Source organism: Palaemon carinicauda, chromosome 24, assembly GCF_036898095.1.
Source record: "Palaemon carinicauda isolate YSFRI2023 chromosome 24, ASM3689809v2, whole genome shotgun sequence".
Lineage (NCBI taxonomy): Eukaryota > Metazoa > Arthropoda > Malacostraca > Decapoda > Palaemonidae > Palaemon > Palaemon carinicauda.
The window spans coordinates 3111696-3127014 of record NC_090748.1 but is presented as its reverse complement, the minus strand read 5'-3'; the positions used below and the strand labels follow the sequence as shown (position 1 = coordinate 3127014).

General features: G+C 44.4%; 1 protein-coding gene across 3 annotated transcripts in view; it reads left to right on the top strand.

Annotated features, from left to right (window-relative positions):
- Window positions 1-15319, top strand: part of LOC137618040 (histone-lysine N-methyltransferase SMYD3-like) — a 58463-nt gene that overhangs the window by 20720 nt on the left and 22424 nt on the right. For all 3 annotated transcript variants that reach the window (XM_068347962.1, XM_068347963.1, XM_068347961.1), the window contains 2 exons: window positions 3793-3862; window positions 10682-10809. In XM_068347962.1, coding sequence (XP_068204063.1) covers window positions 3793-3862; window positions 10682-10809 — 198 coding nt within the window. The remainder of the gene's footprint in view (window positions 1-3792; window positions 3863-10681; window positions 10810-15319) is intronic.

Sequence of the window (15319 nt, the reverse complement as noted above, 5' to 3'; positions counted from 1 at the left end):
CCTTCAGTATCATCTAGCGGCTCACTGGATAAAGGACATGACGCTAGAGACGATCTCAGTTCCTGTTTCCGAAGAGAGGAGGTCTACTCTCACGTGGTGAAAGAACAGCTTTCTTCTCAAGGAAGTCTACCTTTGGCTGTTCAGAGACCCGACCGCCGTCTCTTCTCTGACGCATCAGACACGGGCTGGGGTGCGACTTTGGACGGACAGGAATGCTCGGGAACATGGAATCAGGAGCTAAGGACACTTCACATCTATTGCAAGGAGCTGTTGGCGGTTCATCTGACCTTGATAAACTTCAAGTCCCTCCAGCTTAACAAGGTGGTGGAGGTGGACTCTGACAACACCACAGCCTTGGCTTACATCTCCAAGCAGGGAGGGACTCATTCGTGGAAGTTGTTCTAGATCGCAAGGGACCTCCTCATCTGGTTAAAAGATCGAAAGCTCACGCTGGTAACGAGGTTCATTCAGGGCGATATGAATGTCATGGCAGATCGCCTTAGCCGGAAGGGTCAGGTCATCCCCACAGAGTGGACCCTTCACAAGAATGTTTGCAGCAGACTTTGGGCCCTGTGGGGTCAGCCAACCATAGATCTGTTCGCTACCTCGATAACCTAGAGGCTCCCGTTGTATTGTTCTCCGATTCCAGACCCAGCAGCGGTTCACGTGGATGCTTTTCTGCTGGATTGGTCCCATCTCGACCTGTATGCATTCCCGCCGTTCAAGATTGTCAACAGGGTACTTCAGAAGTTCGCCTCTCGCAAAGGGACACGGCTGACGTTGGTTGGCTCCGCTCTGGCCCGCGAGAGAATGGTTCATAGAGGTACTGCAATGGCTGGTCGACATTCCCAGGACTCTTCCTCTAGGAGTGGACCTTCTACGTCTACCTCACGTAAAGAAGGTACATCCAAACCTCCACGCTCTTCGTCTGACTGCCTTCAGACTTTCGAAAGACTCTCAAGAGCTAGGGGCTTTTCGAAGGAGGCAGCCAGAGCGATTGCCAGAGCAAGGAGGACATCCACTCTCAGAGTCTATCAGTCTAAAGGGGAAGTCTTCCGAAGCTGGTACAAGGCCAATGCAGTTTCCTCATCCAGTACCACTGTAACCCAGATTGCTGACTTCCTGTTACATCTAAGGAACGTAAGATCCCTTTCAGCTCCTACGATTAAGGGTTACAGAAGTATGTTGGCAGCGGTTTTCCGCCACAGAGGCTTGGATCTTTCCACCAACAAAGATCTACAGGACCTCCTTAGGTCTTTTAAGACCTCAAAGGAACGTCGGTTGTCCACTCCAGGCTGGAATCTAGACGTGGTCCTAAGGTTCCTTATGTCATCAAGATTTGAACCTCTCCAATCAGCCTCTTTTAAGGACCTCACATTAAAAACTCTTTTCCTCGTGTGCTTGACAACAGCTAAAAGAGTAAGTGAGATCCACGCCTTCAGCAGGAACATAGTTTTCACATCTGAAACGGCTACATGTTCCTTGCAGCTCGGTTTTTTGCTAAAACGAGCTTCCTTCACGTCCTTGGCCTAAGTCGTTCGAGATCCCAAGCCTGTCCAACTTGGTGGGGGACGAACTGGAGAGAGTACTTTGCCCAGTTAGAGCTCTTAGGTACTATCTAAAAAGGTCATAACCTTTACGAGGACAATCAGAAGCCTTATGGTGGGCTATCAAGAAGCCTTCTCTTCCAAGGTCTAAGAACTCAGTTTCTTACCTATTCAGGCTCCTGATTAGGGAAGCACATTCTCATCTGAAGGAAGAAGACCTTGCTTTGCTGAAGGTAAGGACACATGAAGTGAGAGCTGTGGCTACTTCAGTGGCCCTCAAACAGAACCGTTCTCTGCAGAGTGTTATGGATGCAACCTATTGGAGAAGCAAGTCAGTGTTCGCATCATTCTATCTCATAGATGTCCAGTCTATTTACGAGAACTGCTACACCCTGGGACCATTCGTAGCAACGAATGCAGTAGTAGGCGGGGGCTCAGCCACTACATTCCCATAATCCCATAACCTTTTTAACCTTTCTCTTGAATACTTTTTATGGGTTGTACGGTTGGCTAAGAAGCCTTCCACATCCTTGTTGATTTGGCGGGTGGTCAATTCTTTCTTGAGAAGCGCCGAGGTTAAAGGTTGTGATGAGGTCCTTTAGTATGGGTTGCAGCCCTTTATACTTCAGCACCTAAGAGTCGTTCAGCATCCTAAGAGGACCGCTACGCTCAGTAAGAAAGACGTACTTAATTAAGGCAGAGTAATGGTTCAAGTCGTCTTCCTTACCAGGTACTTATTTATTTTATGTTATTTTTGAATAACTAATAAAATAAAATACGGGATACTTAGCTCCTGTGTTAACATGTATGCTGGTCTCCACCCACCACCCTGGGTGTGAATCAGCTACATGATTATCGGGTAAGATTAATATTGAAAAATGTTATTTTCATTAGTAAAATAAATTTTTGAATATACTTACCCGATAATCATGATTTAATTGACCCACCCTTCCTCCCCATAGAGAACCAGTGGACCGAGGAAAAAATTGAGGTGGTGTTGACAAGAAGTACTGGAGTACCTGACCACAGATGGCGCTGTGGTGTTCACCCCCACCTGTATAGCGATCGCTGGCGTATCCCGACCGTAGATTTCTGTCGGCAACAGAGTTGACAGCTACATGATTATCGGGTAAGTATATTCAAAAATTTATTTTACTAATGAAAATAACATATTTTTATTTTGAGGTAGGCATTGACAACAAACATCAGGCGAGTAAAAGATAATGCATTTTATCACTGAAATATTTTTTTTTTTTCATTCTGGTTAACCCTTTTACCCCCAGGCTATTTGGAACTTTCCAACCCTTAAACTCTAGGTATTTTTTTTTTCAAGCACATTTTGCAATATATGTTTTTTAAATTGCTCTAACAGCCTTAATTTTTGTCATAGAGAGGTCAGGTTGGTCTCATTCATTTTGGAAAATGCCTGAAGTTTCTCATAAAGTTATCAAAAATGTGCAAAAAAATGTAAATAGCAGTTTTTTGCAAGGACGTACTAGTACGTCCATGGGGGTAAAGGGATGAGTTTTGTGAAACGTACCAGTACGTCCATTGGGGATAAAAGGGTTAAGAGATGTTATGCCTAAATGGTCAAACTTAATTCATTCTCATGGAACCGTTTAAGAGTGATGTTGAATGAAACTAATTTTTTATAATGGGAAGCAAGTTCTTCAAAGTGATCCCTTAATTGTATAAAGGTGTCATCCGCGCATTCCCCAGGAGTTTTACTGTTAGTCTTCATGAAAAATAATGTAATTGGCCGATACATATCTGAGGATCCACTGTGACCAGGCACCATAGGACATCCTTTGTCTGATATAGGAAAAACTGGTGAACCTTTAGATTTTGTGTGACCAAAAATAAAGCATTTGCATTATCTGATGAATGGATATATATGGAAAAAAAAAAACAGTTTAAAACAACATTCTATATGATTCATATTTAGTTTCTATGCAGAACTTTACTACTATATACTAAATAAGACCACTGTACAAAACCACCTAAAACGAACCGGAGTAAGGCTTCTCTCTCTCTCTCTCTCTCTCTCTCTCTCTCTCTCTCTCTCTCTCTCTCTCTCTCTCTCTCTCTCTCTCTCTCTCTCTCTCTCTCTCTCAACTTTTAGACTGTTGTGGTTATTGTTTGAAATCTTAATTTGTTTGTTATTATAGTTTCTGAAAATTTGTGTTTGATGGTAATATAAAACAGGGTTAAAATTTGAAGCAATAATGATGATTTATAATTTCAGAATGGAGGTGATAAAATGGAAGAGAAGTGGACGGAAGCAAAAACTAGAAAATTCAAAGACTTAATGAACCGTAAGTATGAGACCGAAAGCCATTGAGTTTTAGAGGGATTTTTATTATATTTACCATTTTCCAAAACCTTCGTTGTGAGAGTTCATGTGTTTAGTTTTCCTGCAATAAATAGTGAATATCTGCATACCGCTTGTTTCAATATATAATTTTTGTTTTTTTCACATGAAAAACTAACTACACAGGTAGGCTCTTGTAAACTTGATAGATATCTATTAGAAAATCAATTATATTTTTTTTTACAAAGGAAAAAAAAATAGTTTTCAATATTAATCTTACCCGATGATCATGTAGCTGTCAACTCTGTTGCCCGACAGAAATCTACGGTCGGGATACGCCAGCGATCGCTATACAGGTGGGGGTGTACACAACAGCGCCATCTGTGAGCAGGTACTCAAGTACTTCTTGTCAACAAGAACTCAATTTTTCCTCTGTCGTGCCTCCGGCTAGACCTACTTGGATACGCTGTTGATTCTGGAGTTATTGTTCACGATTTGGTGATGTATTTGCTCTAGAGTTTAGCCTTCGCTATTCAGGAAGCTTTATCTTTAGCTTAGCAAGCTTTTGGAATTAATTTGAATTAATTATGGTGACGAAGAGAGTATGGACTCTCTTTCACTTTTAAATGGCCGACCCTTCCCTTAGACGGAAGTGTTGGTGTCGAAGAGAGTATAGACTCTCTTTCACTTTTTATTTTATATCTCTCCGCCATTTATGGGCCTCTTCGATTAACTTTCCTTAAAAAAAAAAAAAAAAAAAAAAAAATATGCTACCTTTCCTAATAGTAGGCGGTCCTTACTTGGAACCGAAGTTAATTAACATTGAGCTCGTCATATCGTTTTTCCTGTTAAGAATTTATGCTATTTTAATTTTATGTTTTTGAAAGAATTTCTTTGATAAGTCTCGTACTGTTTTCAAAGTTGAACTAACGTTTTGTTTAGTCTCCGCAGTTGTTGACGTTCAGAACGTTCAACTTGCGCTCTATCGTTACGATAGAGAGAGAGTATTCACGGTTTCACGTTGCAGTAAGAGTAAACCGATTCTAGCGTTTCGTTCATTCTTTCTTAGCTTAAATGGTTTTAATTCTAATAAAGGAACTTTTTATTTGGGAAACCTTTCAGTTTTTTTTTTTCCTTTAACAAATAATATGTTTTAACGATATATATAATTGGGCTCATCTCTCAGGTTCTAAGTCAAGAGAGAGAGAGAGAGGGAGAGAGAGGAGGATAAACGTTTCGTTCAAGCGGGTAACGTTGTTCTCGTTTTTTTTTGCTCTTCTCCCTAGTCGATAGAGGGGAAGAAGGTAAAACTTTTCTAGAGTTTTATTCTTGTTCCCAGGCTTTATGCGGTGAGAGATTTTAAACGTAGTTTATTTGATCTAGTGTTTAGTCTCTTTTCCAGCCACTGAATTCTTTATCTTTCATTATGTTTTTCTGTTACATTGTAATACTGTTTTCGCAATTACTACCTTTTAATGAAGGATAGGATTGCGTGTTTCAGGTACAAACCACTTAAAGTTTCGAGTTCAGTGAAATAAGTGCAAACAGAAAATCAAAAGTGATAAAGTGATATGCGCAAAGTGTTACAGTGTTGCGTTCGAGGGTTCGTCTGTTCGTGCCAGTGGTTCACCTAGTCCGATACCTCTTACAAGCTCCCAAGCCCAGGGGAGAAGTAATGTCGAAGGACTTATGGGTTCCTCAGGCCTTGATCGACGAACAGACGTTTCCCTCTGTGGTTTCGGGTGTATCTACACACGTTGCCAACGTGATCACCCCACCCACACAAAGACGAGAGAGCCCATTTATTCCTCGTCTGCGGAAGAGGTTTCTCGCAGAAACCATGGACCAAATCTTGCAGCTTTCAAGTGCAAGTCGGTCCCTTCCGCGCAAGTCCAACGGCCTAGGTGTAGCCACTGGGTCAGTTCGGACTCGCTGCAGTACGACAACTGCACACCTCCTAAGAGAGGCTAGGTGGTACCGCAACAGGCAGTAACTCCGTCTGTTGCCGCACCAGCTGTTTTAGACCCTCAGTCACAACGGACAGTAGCTCCGTTTGTTGTTGTCTTTCATAGACCCTAGTGGTCCATGCTGCAGACTATACAGTCTCAGCTTGCTCCTTCATGCAGGAGTATCATGCTGGAAGGTTGACAATGCAGCCTGTTTACCTACAACCCGCCGAGGTTGTGCGCTCAGCAGATACTGCGGCTGCCTGCTCCCACACCACACCTGTGAGAGCTCCTCTACCGATGCGCAGTCCTCACTGCCAGACGCATGTTCTTGCTGCACCATCTGCTAACATGCGTGAGCTGCCGCATCAGGAGTTGCCGGGTTCCAGCACTATGCGGCATTCTCCTCAGCCCATGCAGCATGCTCTGCAGACCTTACAGCATGCTCCGCATACCATGCAGCATGAGCCGCATACCATGCAGCATGAGCCGCATGCCTTACCTCATGCTCTGCATACCATACCGCATGCTCTGCATACCTTACCGCATGCTCTGCATACCTTACAGCATGCTCTGCATTCCTTACAGCATGCTCTGCATACCTTACAGCATGCTCTGCATACCTTACAGCATGCTCTGCATACCTTACAGCATGCTCTGCATACCATACCGCATGCTCCTCAACCCACCGCAGCCCCTCCCACGCACCAGCACTCTGCTTTTGTTGTTGCCAGCTCCCACACTCCGACTGCGGAGAAGGTTGACGATGCACCCGTGGGCCTACACCTCCCACGGTTGTGCGCCCGGCATGGCTTCATGCTCTCACACTCTTGTTGTGAGAGCTCCTCCACCCATGCACAGTCAACCCTGCCAGATGTATGATGACTCCCACACACAGAGCACTCCGTTGCCGTGCGGGAGCTACCACAAGCTGCCGTGTTTTGACACGGTGTGTCAGCCTCCGCAACACACTGTGGTTACCGCCACTCGCCAGCAGCAAACTAGTCAGGCAGGAGTTGAGGCTTCCCCACACATCTTTGGTTGTTGCCAACTCACAAACTGTCATGCAGTTACATGACGTTGCCTTCTGGTCTGCTACTTATACACCAGTGCTGTATGTCCTCACGCTCCTGTTGTGGTTGACAGTTCAGTTTTTGACAGTTCACAGACTGTCAAGCAGTTTCATAACGTTGCCTTCTGGTCTGCTGCTTTTGCACCAGTGAAACCCTCACTGAGAGAACTTAGCTTTTCTCGGATATGGTTCCTGTAGATGAGAAAGTGCTGTTCTCCCTCCTTCTGATATTCCCTTGAGGACTCTGTCATTTGGAGAGGAGCCTTAAGCTGCTTAGCCTCCTATGGACTTTTATTTAAGCATAACATGCTTCCAGGGAGGGTAAATGGTTCCGCTTCAGTCGCTAACCCCGTCTGTTGCCACACCTGCTCCCATAGACCTTGAGCTTTGTTGCAAGACATGCAGTCCAAGCTTAGTCCTTGATAGAGAATTTTTTTTTTTACGGAGTCAGTGTGTCACTGGGAAGACGTTCAACAACCAGCAGAGGTGACTTGTTGTGACGCAGTGCGGCAACCTCAGCAACCCGATAAGGAGTTGTCTGTACTACCCAGACAGTCTAGACAGTTTCGGGTTGTCGCTGTACTTCCTCGCTTCCCCATGGTTGACAGTTCACAGACTGTGCAGCAGTACCATGATCTTGTGTCCGGCTCCGTCAGACGACTGGCTTTTAAGAGCTCCCACAAGTCGTCGCTGTCTGGAGAATCTCAGATGGACTATGGATCTGACTAAGGAACTGGGCCTCCTGGTCAATTTAGAGAAGTCCCAGCTCGTCCCATCCCAGACCATTGTCTACCTGGGTATGGAGATTCAGAGTCGAGTTTTTCGGGCTTTTCCGTCGGCCCCAAGGATCAACCAAGCCCTAGAATGCATCCAGAGCATGCTGAGAAGGAACCGATGCTCAGTCAGGCAGTGGATGAGTCTAACAGGGACACTTTCATCGCTGGCCCTGTTCATCGAGTTAGGGAGACTCCACCTCCGCCCCCTTCAGTATCATCTAGCTGCTCACTGGATAAAGGACATGACGCTAGAAGTTCCTGTTTCCGAAGAGATGAGGTCTACTCTAACGTGGTGGAAGAACAGCTTTCTTCTCAAGGAAGGTCTACCTTTGGCTGTTCAGAACCCCGACCGCCGTCTCTTCTCGGACGCATCAGACACGGGCTGGGGTGCGACATTGGACGGACAGGAATGCTCGGGAACATGGAATCAGGAGCAAAGGACACTTCACATCAATTGCAAGGAGTTGTTGGCGGTTCATCTGGCCTTGATAAACTTCAAGTCCCTCCAGCTAAACAAGGTGGTGGAGGTGGACTCCGACAACACCACAGCCTTGGCTTACATCTCCTAGCAGGGAGGGACTCATTCGAGGAAGTTGTTCTAGATCGCAAGGGACCTCCTCATCTGGTCAAAAGATCGAAAGCTCACGCTGGTAACGAGGTTCATTCAGGGCGATATGAATGTCATGGCAGATCGCCTCAGCCGGAAGGGTCAGGTCATCCCCACAGAGTGGACCCTTCACAAGAATGTTTGCAGCAGACTTTGGGCCCTGTGGGGTCAGCCAACCATAGATCTGTTCGCTACCTCGATGACCTAGAGGCTCCCGTTGTATTGTTCTCCGATTCCAGACCCAGCAGCAGTTCACGTGGATGCTTTTCTGCTGGATTGGTCCCATCTCGACCTGTATGCATTCCCGCCGTTCAAGATTGTCAACAGGGTACTTCAGAAGTTCGCCTCTCACAAAGGGACACGGCTGACGTTGGTTGCTCCCCTCTGGCCCGCGAGAGAATGGTTCACAGAGGTACTGTAATGGCTGGTCGACATTCCCAGGACTCTTCCTCTAAGAGTGGACCTTCTACGTCAACCTCACGTAAAGAAGGTACACCCAAACCTCCACGCTCTTCGTCTGACTGCCTTCAGACTATCGAAAGACTCTCAAGAGCTAGAGGCTTTTCGAAGGAGGCAGCCAGAGCGATTGCCAGAGCAAGGAGGACATCCACTCTCAGAGTCTATCAGTCTAAATGGGAAGTCTTCCGAAGCTGGTGCAAGGCCAATGCAGTTTCCTCAACCAGTACCACTGTAACCCAGATTGCTGACTTCCTGTTACATCTAAGGAATGTAAGATCCCTTTCAGCTCCTACGATCAAGGGTTACAGAAGTATGTTGGCAGCGGTTTTCCGCCACAGAGGCTTGGATCTTTCCACCAACAAAGATCTACAGGACCTCCTTAGGTCTTTTGAGACCTCAAAGGAACGTCGGTTGTCCACTCCAGGCTGGAATCTAGACGTGGTCCTAAGGTTCCTTATGTCATCAAGATTTGAACCTCTCCAATCAGCCTCTTTTAAGGACCTCACATTAAAAACTCTTTTCCTCGTGTGCTTGGCAACAGCTAAAAGAGTAAGTGAGATCCACGCCTTCAGCAGGAACATAGTTTTCACATCTGAAACGGCTACATGTTCCTTGCAGCTCGGTTTTTTGCTAAAACGAGCTTCCTTCACGTCCTTGGCCTAAGTCGTTCGAGATCCCAAGCCTGTCCAACTTGGTGGGGAACGAACTGGAGAGAGTACTTTGCCCAGTTAGAGCTCTTAGGTACTATCTAAAAAGGTCAAAACCTTTACGAGGACAATCAGAAGCCTTATGGTGTGCTATCAATAAGCCTTCTCCTCCAATGTCTAAGAACTCAGTTTCTTACTACATCAGGCTTCTGATTAGGGAAGCACATTCTCATCTGAAGGAAGAAGACCTTGCTTTGCTGAAGGTAAGGACACATGAAGTGAGAGCTGTGGCTACTTCAGTGGCCTTCAAACAGAACCGTTCTCTGCAGAGTGTTATGGATGCAACCTATTGGAGAAGCAAGTCAGTGTTCGCATCATTCTATCTCAAAGATGTCCAGTCTCTTTACGAGAACTGCTACACCCTGGGACCATTCGTAGCAGCGAGTGCAGTAGTAGGTGAGGGCTCAGCCACTACATTCCCATAATCCCATAACCTTTTTAACCTTTCTCTTGAATACTTTTTATGGGTTGTACGGTCGGCTAAGAAGCCTTCCGCATCCTTGTTGATTTGGCGGGTGGTCAATTCTTTCTTGAGAAGCGCCGAGGTTAGAGGTTGTGATGAGGTCCTTTAGTATGGGTTGCAGCCCTTTATACTTCAGCACCTAAGAGTCGTTCAGCATCCTAAGAGGACCGCTATGCTCAGTAAGGAAGACGTACTTAATAAAGGCAGAGTAATGGTTCAAGTTGTCTTCCTTACCAGGTACTTATTTATTTTATGTTATTTTTGAATAACTAATAAAATAAAATACGGGATACTTAGCTTCTTTGTTAACATGTATGCTGGTCTCCACCCACCACCCTGGGTGTGAATCAGCTACATGATCATCGGGTAAGATTAATATTGAAAAATGTTATTTTCATTAGTAAAATAAATTTTTGAATATACTTACCCGATGATCATGAATTTAAGGACCCGCCCTTCCTCCCCATAGAGAACCAGTGGACCGAGGAGAAAATTGAGTTCTTGTTGACAAGAAGTACTTGAGTACCTGCTCACAGATGGCGCTGTTGTGTACACCCCCACCTGTATAGCGATCGCTGGCGTATCCCGACCGTAGATTTCTGTCGGGCAACAGAGTTGACAGCTACATGATCATCGGGTAAGTATATTCAAAAATTTATTTTACTAATGAAAATAACATTTTCTGTATACAGTACAGTACAGTACTTTAAAACAGAAGTGTCATGAATATATTTCAGAATTTAATCATAACGTAAAAAAAAGGCGACTATTGTAATGTACTTATTTTTTGTAGATTACTCTGATATTAAGAGAGATGACCAGCGTCAAGAACATTTGTCCGTCCTTAGAATGGCATTATGTAATTATCTTGGAGCAGAACACATCCCAAATGAGGCAGATCTTCAAGGAATTTATGGCCGGGTAAGCTTATGATATGTATCTTGTTGTGTAAAGGAGTGGGGTTTTATGAATATGATTCTTGAATGTGTTTACTAAGCTGTACAGTACTCTGATTATATAGTAATTATTAACTGATTATCATCATCATCATCTCCTATGCCTATTGACACAAAGGGCCTCTTTTAGATTTTGCCAGTCATCTCTATCTTGAGCCTTTAAATCAATACTTCTCCATTCGTCATATCGTACTTCACGCTCCATAGTCCTCAGCCATGTAGGTCTGGGTCTTCCAACTCTTCTAGTGCCTTGTGGAGCCCAGTTGAGAGTTTGGTGAACTAATTTCTCTTGGGGAGTGCGAAGAGCATGACCAAACCTTCTCCATCTGCCCCTCACCATGATCTCATCCACATATGGCACTTAAGTAATCTCTCTTGTAGTTTCATTTCTAATCCTGTTCTTCCATTAACTGAGGGAAGAATTTATTTTTCAAAACAAACTCATTGCTTAAATTATTCATTTCATGTCATGAAATGTTCTCTGACAAAAGTTATCTACATGCACAGATCAGTTGTTTACCGTCTGTCCATCTGGCTCTTTGTTCATCTATGTTGCTATGCACACATCAGTCTCAGTCATTAGCATTTCTGACTGTAGCCCTAATGCATTTTGAAAATTACTTTTGTTCCAACACAAAGTACTTACCTCGAACTACTTTCTTAGGAGTAACTGGGAGGGGATTTTTCTTTCTCTGTTCACTCCATTGTCTATTATCCTTTTCTGCTTTTATCTTCATAGTTTTTTTTTTTTTTTTTTTTCATTTACTCACTGCCATTTGTTTGTATCCATATACAAAGCTTTAGTCCTTTGAAATAAGGGTATGTATTCAATACTCTCTTGTTAAAGGCTTCACTTTTGTCCTCAGCCGCAATTGGTACAGAGATATTTTTACTCCCAATCAAAGGTTGTTTAATTTTTCTTTTTTACATCCTAAAGTTTGAATGTTTGCGTGGTGACTTTGTTTATCATAGTAGATCATGGCCTCATGGTCAACAGTAAGTTTTCACTTTGAGGAAGAAAATGGAATCTAAAGACTCTTCTGCGTAATCCTTGACAATGCCTAAACTCTTGCCGAAGTTCCATGCCTCTTTTACTCCCTATGGAAAGCACAGGCCACTGAAGTTTCTACACCTACGCTCCTGATTCGGTCCCCGGGTATTACATGTTATGAGCCAGGAGAACTCAGATCTGCATCAGCTAGCTTTTGATTGTTTGATGCCATGTAGAATTCCCCTAGAAAGTGCCGCACTTCATCACAAGCTGAAAGCTCTCCAGTTACCATGCAGACCTCCAATGACGAGTTCTTCTTTAGATCTTTTAGGTAGGCTCTTTGTAACCATATTTAAAGAGATGGTAGCAAAGACTACTTCACCCAAATGTCCTTAGGGCTATTGAGCCAAGTGCCACTAAAGCCAGTGACAGTGAGACCCAAGAGTTTTGCCAGTGCCCATCCCAGTGTTGTAACCCCAATGCTAGTGAAGTGGGTGTCTGTGATGGCAAGGAAAATGCCTACAGTGCCCACACTAGCGCTGATAACCCTAGTGCAAGTGTAACCGGTTTCTGTGAGACCCGTAAAGGTGTCCCCCAAGGCTTGCCCATGCCCACTGCCCTTGTGCCTGTGACCCCAGGGCCCATGGCTCCTGTAGGAAACCATGTGCCAGTTACCCCAATATAGTACCTGAGATGCCTTCTCCAAGGCCAGTGTCTGTGCTCCCAGTGCTTACTTCTTCCTCAGTGACAATAACCCTCATTGTTGGGGTTCCTTTTTTAGGAATTCCTGGGATTCAGTCTTCCGTGGAGGTGTAGCGTCAAAGGATGTTTAGACATTGACTCCTCTGTACTCAGAGCCTGTGAGGAAGCCTAGTGAGGAGAAGAAGCATGTACACTTGTATTCCTCTTTGTCTTCCTCTTTTCACTTCTCTCAAGATATAGAAGAGGGAGTCGAACTAGTCCAAGAATGTTGATTGAAATAAGTTCCAGGAGACTCCTAGTGATCTCCCCTTTTTTGAGGGAGAGATTGATTGTCCATGGCTAGCACCTGACTCTTTTGAATTGGAGACTGCAAGAAGGTTAGCATGGCTACCCTGGTACCCAAGCCGATCATAGGTGATAAGTCTAGAGGATGATCGAGCTTTGTTTCTATTGTTCAGGTGTCAGAAGGCCTTGTTTATCATCGCTGACCCTTCCTATCTAGACAGTATAGTGCTGCTCCCTTCTTTTTTGCCTGGCATACTTTAGTGCACCATATAGAGAAGAAGGCACCTCTCAAGGACATACACACAAGGGGTCAGGGGGTGACAGGCCATAGCCCACTGCTTTTGAGCGTGGGGTCGGCAACAGAGGGAAGGGTAGAGGATATATCTTCTCTCTTTGCTTTGATCGGTTCCAGATATCAGTCTCTCTTCAGTGTTGACCATGCCTGAGCTCTGTCAGGTACATCTTCCTCCCCTGATTACTTTTCTGGTTCTCTCCTTGGACCCAACGGCTAATATTCAATGGGGAAGGGTAGATCTCATTAGCAGCTTAGTGATTACTCAATCCTTGCAAAGGAGGTTGCTTAGGGTCTTATTGACCCAGTACCAATGGAGTCAGAGAACACAGAGTTGGAATGTTCCTTTGTGGAAGTTCTTGCACTTGTTCGTGAGTACAAAAAACTAGGTGTTTCAACCACGGTGGAGAAGAAGATATGTATTTTTGGTATGTGTATGTATGGAACAATAGTATGTTATCAGAGCAAGCCTTCCCCAACTCCTGGGTGGGTTTTGGCATTCTGTATCTCTATGTTCCCCTTTTCTCCTTCCGGTTTTGTACCTTGGGAATTGGGAGGACCTCTCGCCTCAAGAGCTGTGCGTTGCACACTTAAGGCTCCATTCCCTTGTCGGATCTCCAGGTAGCCTTTAGGTAGTTAAGTGTAAGTGTTTGTTCCTCTTAAACTGTTAAGGAGACTGTATTTTATTTTTTACTATTTCATGTTAGCATACCCTTAGCCTCTCGAGTCCTCCTAAGGGAAGTGTTTGAGTATTTGGTTTCGATCCTATTGCCCCTCGAAGTATGTGGGAAATCGATTACCCTCATTGGTGACTCAAAAGCTGAATGTAACTGGACAGGATATAGTAACCTTACCAGCCCTTGGTTTCATGCTTAATGTTGCTAAGATAGCGGATGTCTAATGGGGCAGCGTCTGGAGACCTGAAAATTTCCTAATTTGCTTGCAGTGGGTTTAAGCTGCTAAAATCTACCACCCACAGGCTGCAAGCTTAAGAGGCCAAGCCATTTTCAACTCTCTCTATATTGGTGAAAGGATTTGGTAAAACTTTTTGGATTTTCAGATTGCGGAGACCTTATCTACCCCAACTTGCAAAACTCGGCAATAAGGGGTTTTGATCACAGGACTGTAATGGACCAAGTTACTGAAGACATTGAAGATTTTGGGTTAAAAAATAATCAATACCAAGAAGAGGAGGCTTCCTTATTCCTGGGTCTTACTAAAGGGAATTCTGGGTCCTCAGGGAGGCTCCATTTGGGTGCTCCCCCTGGACTTGGTTTGCTGGAAAGTCTTAAAACACTTCCTGCCTCTGGTAAGGCTGCTATATCTCCTTGTGTTTGGTCAGATTGTGGACCCCTCCATAGCACAGATGGATGAACCTTTTGTCCACTCCCTCCATGGTGTTCTTTCCAACTTTCTAGCTCCTGGAAGGCCCTTGTTTCTCCCACTCCTCTCTCGATCCACCTTCAGAATCCTTGGCCCTTAGTTCTTCAAGCTACTAAGGAAGCTGCAATGGGGGCCATAAATTTGAAGCTTGTATCTTTCAGGAACAGGTTTACTGACAAGGGAGGAGTTGGAGGGAGCAGGTTCCTATTGGGAGGTAGAGGAGTATTTCTTTGGCAAACCTTGGCATTCTGGCATTCTTTCTGTGGTCTAGTGTCTTTTTGGTAAAGGTGAGGAGATATCTTTTATTCAAGGGGAATTTGAGGATATATTTCTCACCCACACTGTTTTATGAAAAAGCATCACTTAAGTCGATAACTCTCAGCTACTGTACACCGAAGCTGCCTAAGATAGCTGCTGATTTTCAGGCAGAGGCTGACTCATTGCCAGTGGCATTTCTTCTTGACCACAGCCTCCTTGATAGTTTTGTGGTTGGGATGACTGTATCAAGCAAAAAGAAAGAAAAAAAGAAAAAAAACACCCTGGTCAAGATGGATGTCCAGTTTGCAAGGCTTGTGTAGGATTTACTTAGAAAGGTGTGAAAACTTTTTGGAAGTGTAAGGTATCATGAGGTTTTACTGCCAAAGAGATGTCATCCTAGTTACACATCATCATGTGGGAGATGTCTTTCTTCCAGTCTTAGAAGCTACTAGGGCAGCAGAATTTCATCCTCACCAGACACTTTTTATTTCATTACAAAATGTCTTGCACTGTTTGAAAGCTGTGGTTGCTTCTGCTAGATAACAGAATGCCTGCTCAGCCAAG